The sequence below is a fragment of the Papaver somniferum genome, unplaced genomic scaffold (genome assembly GCF_003573695.1).
Source record: "Papaver somniferum cultivar HN1 unplaced genomic scaffold, ASM357369v1 unplaced-scaffold_31, whole genome shotgun sequence".
Classification (NCBI taxonomy): domain Eukaryota; kingdom Viridiplantae; phylum Streptophyta; class Magnoliopsida; order Ranunculales; family Papaveraceae; genus Papaver; species Papaver somniferum.
In genome coordinates this window covers 317,831-328,124 of record NW_020642151.1, presented here as the reverse complement: position 1 = coordinate 328,124, position 10,294 = coordinate 317,831, and the positions used below count along the sequence as shown (strand labels likewise).

General features: G+C 36.0%; 1 protein-coding gene across 1 annotated transcript; it reads right to left on the bottom strand.

Annotated features, from left to right (window-relative positions):
* Positions 1–1,571: 1,571 nt before the first annotated feature.
* Positions 1,572–3,773, bottom strand: LOC113341718. The gene is made up of 2 exons (XM_026586474.1): positions 3,155–3,773; positions 1,572–2,520 (listed from the first exon to the last, which is right to left on the bottom strand). The coding sequence occupies exons 1-2, from the start codon at positions 3,429–3,431 to the stop codon at positions 1,814–1,816; spliced, it is 984 nt and encodes a 327-aa protein (XP_026442259.1). The 5' UTR covers positions 3,432–3,773; the 3' UTR covers positions 1,572–1,813.
* Positions 3,774–10,294: the final 6,521 nt, after the last annotated feature.

Genomic DNA, 10,294 nt, shown 5'->3' with positions numbered 1-10,294 from the left:
AATGAAAAACAATTCACGTCTCGATTCACAATAAAATAACCTTTCTTTGTAGTGAAACTTTGTCACCTAGGTTTGGATGCGTTTTAACTTTGATATAGTCAATATTATCGATGGAACTAACAATTTTCATGGATGGTTTAAAGATTTATTTGATAATACAGATAGAGGTAGCTTTCCCATGGACTCGCAGGTCTTCCATAGGATAACACACTGACATTTTTGGAAGGATAGGTGCCACATGTTCTTTAGAAAAGTAAACCAAAATATATTGCACTTAATGCCGTCACTATTACAGTACAACATAATGTCGTCACTATATCATGAATCCTATTATTGGTGCTGCACCCACTTGAGTTTTGGAACTGACTACTTGATAAAAGGTGGTTATGAAATAGTAAATGGCATAACCCCTTATCCTACTATTTTTACCAATGACTAAGAACCTTATAATTAACACCTAATAATAATTTTGTTGGTTCAAATCCATTAAAAGGCGGGGGAAATTTTGGATTTTTTTTCCAGTTTCGGATGGGATATAATGTCGACCCAGATGTAATACATATGAACGGTCGGGAAAAATCTCCCTTCCAAGTCGTGAAGGGAATTTATGGTTGGCAATATAAGAACTCAAAGCCATAACTTATGAATACGACTGGGTGAGGATGATAAGCTCCTGGACGAATCATTATCAAGAGTTTCTTGTGTCACGACATGATGAAGATTTTGACATTGACATATATCAAACATCCATGTATTTTTGAAACCGTATATTCATAGTTTTTGTGGTGTTAGACAGAAACCGCAACTCGATATTCTTGGCACTCGTGGAGGAAAGATTCGAGAAAATCTTCAAAGAATGTGAAGTATTCAAACATGAAATTAAAGCCGTAAAAGAATCCCAACCCACTACGCCGTATTCTATAAGAGTAAGTTTTGAATACATTGCATTAGAAATAATTTTCAACGATACTATTTAACTTTCAATTTACTTGTTTGTTTTTCCAGTACTATATGGCACGAGCAGATATGAGGCAGTCCTTGGTGAAAAATTTGAATTTGATGATTGTTACCGTATTTTGGAAAACACTACCTATAATTTTATCCTATATTAAATGATTTGACTTGTAAACTGCCTGCCTAGACGACCTTTGGGTTAGCTGCTGATAGAGAGAAGTGTGTAGAAGCAGTTCCTTCAGATGAATCTAGTCGGTTAGATGGATCCGTAGATGTGGGATTAAAGCGTCTATTACAATGTTATGATCTATTCTATTTTAATTTCCTTCAATGTAACGCCATTTTATTTCCTTCAATGAATAAAAACCATTTTGGTCTATTGTGTTTTATGTTTGTTCAATTTCTTAAAAAGAATTGTTGCCTCTCCTTACACCCCTTCCAATTGCCTCTTAAAAACTTCCATTTCGAGGTAGATCTCTTCGAATCTTTCATGTATATATGTGGTTGATTAATCTTCCATTTTGACGAACCATCTATATACACAAGTATAATAAATACAAGGTCTCATCGAGAGTCATTACCTTTTTTTTTTTTTGAGGAAAAAGGTTAAAGCTTCATTAATCAAGAACATCATGAACAAGAAAAGAGGAAAAAAAAAAAAAAAAAAAAGGGCATACAAAAAATAAAGACATAGACCAAAAATGGCTTACAAGATCCCAAGAAGGAAAGGATCAACACAACCAACTCCAAAAGACGAAATACCTACGGCAAAACATCACCGTTTCTTTTTTGCAGACTTTCTAAGACCTCTACCAAGAGCTTCATTGTTACAATCTTTTTTAACTCCAAGCTTTTTCATTTATTTTTCTATCTTAGGCGCTTTTCTGCTCTTTTCAACCACAGGATTCCTATTTTGGTACTCAAGAGCTAGTTCTGTGAACATATCTTTTCTTTGTTTCTCCGACCCACCGCGAGGTGCTCCTAGCAAAGCCGAGAACTTGATTAGAGCATTCACATTTTGAGTGCTAGACTCAAGGGCCCTGATAGGGTTATCTTTCAAAACACTTTCCACCCCATGTGTCTTCACTGATTCATTATCATCTTTTAAAGCATCCACTTCCATCCCGTTTTCATCCCCACTAAAGATTGGAAAAGGTAATTCCGAATTAAGGATGTTGTTGGGGTTTACCTGAATTACAATCTCACCTTCTACCGGGACTTCTTCTGAAGAATTTCCATCTTCATTTGTAAATTCTTCTTCTTCTATACCCACCTCTCTATTTTCTGTATCAATATGTCTGTCTTCCACCCTTACACGTTCTTGTTCTTCAGACAAAGCTTCAAAAGAATTTGAGCTGCAAGTAGGAGCTTGCATTAAATATTCCTTTCTTCCAACATTCTTTTTCCTTTTGAAGAAGGTTTTCCACTGCTTCGAAGCATCAACTACATCCAACTGACTCACCACCAATGTTGCTTCGCCGGTTGCCAAAGGAATAGATGTTTTCCCTCCAACTTCAGTTCCCTCTTCTACTTCTTTGGATGTACCATTAATCATGGGAATTGGATCTGCTACAGATGAAGGTACGTTAGGCAAAGCTTTTGGGAGCTTAGGATTTTTGTTGGAGCTGCAGTTATGACCCAAATGACCAAAGGTTTTGCAATGAAAACATGAGGAAGGTTTCCAGGCATATTCTGCTCTCACTTCATATTTCTTATCATCTAATCGAAAAGGTAACTTTGTTGGATATTTGCAATCGGCATCAACCTCTACGTAAATTCTTGCAAAAGCCAACCTTGTCTTCAAAGCAGTAGGGGCATCTGTCAAAATAGGTTTCCCCACAAGACTAGCAATCTTTGAAAAACCAGAAGCATTCCAGAGATGTAGAGGAACACCTCTTAAGATCATCCATATAGGAACCGTTTTAATTGATTCAATTTGTTGTTCTATAAAAGGAGTCCAAGGACGAATCAGGAATAGCTTACTAACAATATGCACAGACCCAATTTCTAAAACCCTTGTTCTATCTTCTTCATGTGTAAATCTAAACACATAAGCTTGTTCTCCATGAATTTTCATGGAGAAATCTCCTTTTGTTTTCCATAGAGAGGTTAATTGATCTTTCACAAATGAAAAGGATTGCCTTTTGAAAATAACCAACAACCAAAGATTTGCGCTGTTCTACATGAGTTTGGAGCTCACCTGAAGTAAAAGCAGCAAAAGATGAATCGTCCTCTGAAATTGGTTCTTCATACACTAGCTTAATTGACGACGAAGGTGAATTGATCGACGGATTTGATAAGCAAGAGATGTAGCTACTATTCTTAGTTCCTGGGATAATTACTTTAGCTCCTGAAACACCCAGGAGAAATTCATTCGACCCAATAATGAATTCAGGGTTATTGACAGAAGTAGATGATTTCCTGTTCTTATTACTAATCGAAGATGGATTGCTAGGAAGAAGATTGTCGGCCGCCATGGAAGAAGCGAAGAAATAATTTTCCCTAAAAAATCGCCCAAAAATCTCCTTGCCACGTCATTGGAGACTCTCAATAATAATCATCGTCGAGAATCATTACTTTCATCAACGTTAATGCCTTTGATCTTCGTAATGCTTTGTGACGTGAGCCACGCTCCAACAATTGCAATATCTTCTTTGGTAGTGTGGCGAGTTATCATATTTCTTCTTTTTTGTTGAAACAAATTATAGGCAATGTTAGAAATTCGAGAGTTTTGGCACAATTTATTTGTTGAAGAAGAGTCATCTTATATAAAAGAATGACCAAACAGTTAGTTTTTTACCATTCATCGACAAACCAAATGCAACAACAGATATACAGTCATGATAAATGGAAGAGACCAAGTCGTATATTAGTAGATTATACTAATGGAAATAATGGAAGGAAGAAGATGTTACAGTGTTTACCCGTCCCAAAACTAATTACCTAAATCGCTATAATTTAGTTTAGGAATATATTTGATAATGTACACTTTTCATATGAGCGTACACAAAATTGGACTGGTCCTTTCCACAGTAGAAACACACTCTTTTACTTGGTCAGTCTTTTATCCGTTTTGAAAGGGATATCCCATAGTGATGAGTGTTTTACAACCATAGTCACGTCAAAATGTCGGATTACCGTAGTTACATACAAACTTATGCAAAAAGAATTTTCTAATGGGGCCGAGCCTAGTTTTCTAAAATGGAAATTCAAAAGTTTACTTTGAGGTTGCAAAAATTTTATTAGGAGTGCAAATAAGCAAATTAAGGCTTCTAAATAGCAAAAAAAAATCAATTGGACCTTAATTAAGCTTTGGAGCCACCATGGACAGGGGTGCAAGTGACCCTTGGTAAAGACTGGCTCCGCCTGGACCGGAAAACTCATTATGAAGTCTTGGTCATAGGACTTTAGAAAACGGCCTACAAAAATCGTTGTTTGTGAGCGTACACGTTTTCGCAACAATTAAAACTCATTATGAAGTCTTGGTCATGACTTGAAAATCTTTAGTCTTTACAGATGGAGATTTTGTTATTTTGTTTTGATGATTACTGCAACACATGAGCAAAACAAAAAACTAATCAAAGGCTAACAAGATATATATCTTTTTTCTACATTGCCCATGAATAATCATTCCATTCTTCACCCATTGCTCACTAAATGAAAAGTGGACATGGGAATCCCAAGCTTAATTATATCTTCGCCAACTCATAAGCTTATCTATTCTGAGAAAATCGTAAAGAAGATCGTTTTGCCCATTAAAGAAGATCGTTTTATAGGCCATAACGAAGATCAGATTCGATATGGTGCAGCAGAACCAACGGGGAAGCATGTTACCAACTTCTCAATAAAATAAAGGAGTAGTGCTAAAGGCAACTTCTAAACGTGGGACAGTGCTAAAGGCAAAAAAAACTCTTTTGCCAGACGCGAGACCGGGAGAAAGGAAGAAGGAAAGCAAAGTAGTGTCTTAGAGTAAGGGTTATGGGTAGTATTATTCTTTCAAATGAAGGAGTGCACTACTAATTATAGCAGATTAGAGACTGCTATGAGTAGTTTTTTCCCCACTTCCCCCTCAAACTCATCGGCACAGTGGCATATGGTAAAGCGTTTCAAACTGCTAAAGTTTTGGCAAGTCTGGGCTCTGGGTTGTCAAGATATATGCCATTATGGTTCAGAGCTGGCACTGAACCATAAGAAGCCGACAATGTAAGGTCATTCATCGGTGTATTGGTAAGTAGAGTTAGCAGTACTGCAGTAGCACCGTTTCCTTTTTGCTTTTCAAAAGATTCTTAACCGGCTGTCGATTTATACACTTTCAAGACGTCCTCTTACAGGAAATGTCTTTCTAGCGAATTTCATGATTACACGCGAGTTAATATTTTTTAATGATTTTTTTTTTGATCGGTAAAGAATTTAGTGCTGAGTTTCGAGTTCAGGTCACTAATATCATCACCCAATGACTGTATCATTGTACTACAATGACACCGACATTTTTTTGCGAATTTTGATGATTATTTTTTCTTTTATTGGGCATATGGTTTTAGGGCTCTTCTTTAATAAGGAACATTAAAGGAAAACTTATACATCGTGCAACGTGGTTTAATATTGAAAATAAACATTGAAAAAAAATCACCCGACCCAAAACAGGATTTTCTGTTGTTCTCCGCGGGGCCCACCATGATCCCAAAAAAATGTGTAAAATAAAAATTGAACACGGTTTTTACGGATTCCCCAGCTCCATCTGTTCAGAAGCACTATATCGAAAAATAATTCTAATGGACGAATAAAAGTTATATTTTCGTGAAATGGATCTTGAAAATCGAGTTCAAAGATTCTTGTTTTTAAAAGTGTTTCAGACAATTATCTCACATTTTATCTTTTCTTTAATCTCTTTTTTTTTCCTTCTGATGACTTTAAAACTCGTGTCGCTGGTATTGTCAATCAGAGATTTTATCGATGTAATACAGCAATTCTCCACCACCTTCAATGACAACCAAACATCACAACCATCGCCCAGCTCTAAGAAAAATAAAACCATAACTATTACTACTGCATTTTAACATCAACTAATATCAGAAGAATTTGTTACTACTGTCCAACTCTATGGCGGTTGTATAATTATTCAGTCCTAGAAATTAAGTTGCAGTCAATGTAGTCAATCCGGCCGATATATCGGCGAAATATCGGATATCGTTCTGGAGCGATACGATAAGCAGCATATCGGCGATATCATATCTTTCCGATAATATCGGCCGATAGGAGCCGTTATTGATATTTTTACGAAAATCCGGTATGGGTTAAATTAGTCGTTTTAGGTAAAGATTAAGGGTATTTTAGGTTTTTCAAAGACGGGAAGGGATAAATCCTTGTTTAATTACCATTTTAGGTAGTAAACTTTAAAGTTGTTGAAGTTACTCTCCTGTTTCTAGTTTGAACTTGTTTAATTATCATTTTAGGTTGTGAACTTTAAAGTTATTGAAATTACTCTTTTGTGTTTTTGATAAAATTGATGGTATCTATTATATCTTAATAGAAAATGTGTGAAGAAAATGTTTGCTATAAAATTATAGTCTCTAAATTTGGAACCGATATTATACCGATATTTCAATAATAATATCCGGATATAAAGTCGTACTAGTGTACCGATCTCGGCCGACTAAATTGATATCCAATATTAACTACATTCTTTCCGGTTCAACCACGGTTCTGACATCTTTGCTAAAAAGGGTTCTGATTTGGAGAGAGAGGTGTCATATTTTGAGTTATAATATGATAGGCACAACTTTCTAACTCTGGTGGTGGTGTCGGTTCCCATCTTAGTGTACCATCATCACGTGCAATTAATCAAGCAAGATCATCAAAAATCTCCACCAAAGCAAGAATTGAAGATAAAAGGGGATAATAAAAAATCCCCAAAATACCACCATTCACATCATCACTTTTGGAAGTTCACCAATTCTATTCTCACTGTACCATGATCACTAGGGGTTTAAATAGTGCCCGAAAGTCCAGGCCTTGCTTGTTCAGCCAGAGACAGAACGTACCCATGAGTGGCAAAGTCTGTCATGGAGTTGCCTAGCCTAGACCTAGACAGAATCAGTTATTGGGTGGCTAGGATTTTGACTTTATCTTTGTTTCGCAGCCTGAGACCTACCCGAAAGCCAGTTATTTATGTCTACCTGATTTGCCCCTTCAAAACTTATCACATACTAAAATAAATAAGTAATCTCCGAATATGACTGACTTGTAAGTTACGAGATCATAATTATATATGAATCTAAAAAAGTAAAATATAATTATTTACTAATTAGTATCTGGAAAAAATAAAAATTCGTGATGAGCAATATCTATCGATTGTATAATCGGTAGTTTTGTGATGTTCATTATATATCGATTGTGATAGTTGCCCATCTAATTTTTTTAAGACTAATAAAATTTCGAATTTCTCTATTATCACAATCGGTAGTTGCGTGATGTTCATTATCTACCGATTATACAATCGGTAGTTTCGTGATGTTCATTATCTACCGATTGTGATAGTAGCCCCAAATATAAATTTTTCAAAAACTAATAAAATTTTGAATTTTTTTACTTTCACAATCGGTAGAAACGGGTGGACTAGATCTACCAATTATGCTTAATTTTTTGACGCAAAAATAATCGGTAGATAATAACCTATTTAACCTACCGATTATGGTTGATGTTTTTCATATCTTAAGAACATCAACCATAATCGGTGGATAAAATCAACTCTATACCTACCGATTATGTTTCTGCAAATGTAAATCCTAGAAAAATTTCCAATCAATTTTTTGATTTCAAGCAATCAATTCCTAATTTTAGATTACAACTACTATCATTCATCTGTTTTGTTTGTTTAACTCGAAATCTTTTTTGATGTTTTAAGTTTCAACATTAAGGTTAATGAATTTTGGATTTTTTTCAATTAATCCTAAAATTTGTTTGATCAACGATCTTTGGTTTCAACAAAATTAAAACAATGAAAAAAACTCATTCGGTAGAATAGAGAACGAGAAGAGGAATATTATGATTATGAAAATAAATGATACAGTAAAAACTTCATATATTAATAAATTATATATATTAATAAAAAATAAGAATCCCAACTTGGACCAGTTATAAATAGTAATAACCTCCACATTTTAATCAGTGTTCTGAAAACCGGACCAGCTCGGCCGGTCGGACCAGAAAACCCGTGAACCAGTCATTTTTTGGAGCCGAGTCAACACTGACCCAGAAATTTTGTTAAAAACCGTTCTCCTTTTGTTAACCCGGATGACCCAGCCGATCCAACCACTAAACCATTTGACTCAGTAAGGTTCAAAAGTGGTTCGACCCAGATTTTCTTTTTTCTCTTCAGCCTTCACAAATCTAAAATCGAACTGTTCTTCTTTTTGTTATTGTATTCTTCGTCCCAACACATCATTCAACTGGGAAATTACATATGAGCTGAAGTTTACAGTCAGATAAAGAAAAGAGTAAAATTAATCTTTACAAAAAATTAACTAGATCTTTTTTTTTTTCTTTCTTTGATGCAAAAGATAAAAACACTAATATTGGATGAACTTTACAAAGGATTAATTACAAAACCAATAAAAAAAATTAACATTAGAGCAGATCTACATCTAAGTTGATGATGCTTGTGCGGAAGGAGGTGTTACTGTGATGTTGATATCATGATGCTTAGAGCAACTGCAGTGGACGAGCAAACCTATAATTATGGTCCAGGGACGAGACACAACGGGATGGAGTAAAGATTAAAATCTGGACCAAAACCAAATTCCAGACCATATTTGGTCTGGGACCAAGACCAAAACTATATATAGTGGAACGGATGTATAATCACCGTTTGTCATCGGGTGTGTATATAATCTACGCCTGTTGTGAAACGTACGTAAAGTCACCGCCCCATAAAGAGGCGTGTATATAAGTTACGCCCGGTTCAGGCGTTGATAAAATGTTCGCCCGTTGGGACGTTGCTAAAGTTTACGCCCCACGACAGGCGTTCATAAAATTAACGCCCCATTCAGACGAAGATTATACAAACGCCCCAGCCCGGCGTTGATATTCCTAACGCCCCACACCAGGCGTATATATAGTTAACGCCCCAGCCCGGCGTTGATATTGTTAACGCCCACACCAGGCGTATACATAGTTAACGCCCCAGACAAGTGTTGATATAATTACGCCCCACGCCAGGCGTTTATATAGTTAACGCCCCATCCCGGCGTTGATATAGTTAACGCCCTACTCCAGGCGTATATATAGTTAACGCCCCAGCCCGGCGTTGATATAGTTAACGCCCCACGCCAGGCGTTTATATAGTTAACGCCTGTTGTTGAGCGGACTTAATAGCTCCGCCCCAAGCTTGAGTTTAAAAAAAATTAAAATACTTAGACAAAATTGATTTTGAAATTTTTTTATACCGTTGGTAATTCGAACGTTGAAGAAAATGGAACGTTGGATAATTTGGAACGTTGGAAAGTTTGGAAGACATTTTGGAACGTTGAAAATTTCGGAAGAAACACCTATATATACACATGAGATCCTGTGACATTTTCCCACGACTAATACTTAAAACTATCTATCACACCAATAAGAAGAAATATTATTTATGCTTTCAAATCATTTGGAAAATTTTCACGGATTCGCTTACAATGGCACCAAGGGTAGCACGAGGTCCAAATTTTACGACAATCGAAGATGTAACAATGTGTAAAATTCATTTATCTATATCTCAAGATTCTAGTGTTGGAGCTGATCAATCAGAGGCGACGTTGTGGACTCGTATCAAGGATGATATTGAACTTCATTTACCTGATAATCCAGAGCGGTCTTGGAGTTCTTGGCAAAAACGATATCAGGGAATAAGTAAAGATGTGGCGTTATTTTCGGCAAAAGAGGCAGAAGTTGAAGGTGAATATCATACTGGATGGGGTCCTGAAAAGAAGGTAAGCATTCTTGATTTTTCGAACAATTGTTTTCTAATATTTAATAAGCGCCCATGTACTTAAGTGTTTTTAAAAACATTAACAGCTTGAAGAAGTTAACAAGAGGTTCAAGGAATGCAACGATGGGAAAAAATTTAAGCACGAAGAGTGCTACCCAATTGTGTTAGAAAATATAAAATATAATCGGCGATCGACTTTTGTATTCGATACGACGCATGATTTGGACACTTATGAGAATAACGAGGAAGATGATGAAGGACCGCAAACAACAACTCAAGGAGAGACCGGTAACGACACAGATGGGGGAGACATAGAGAACACATATCTTCGTAAGATGGGGAAAAAAGCAGCAAAAAGATTGAAGAAAACAG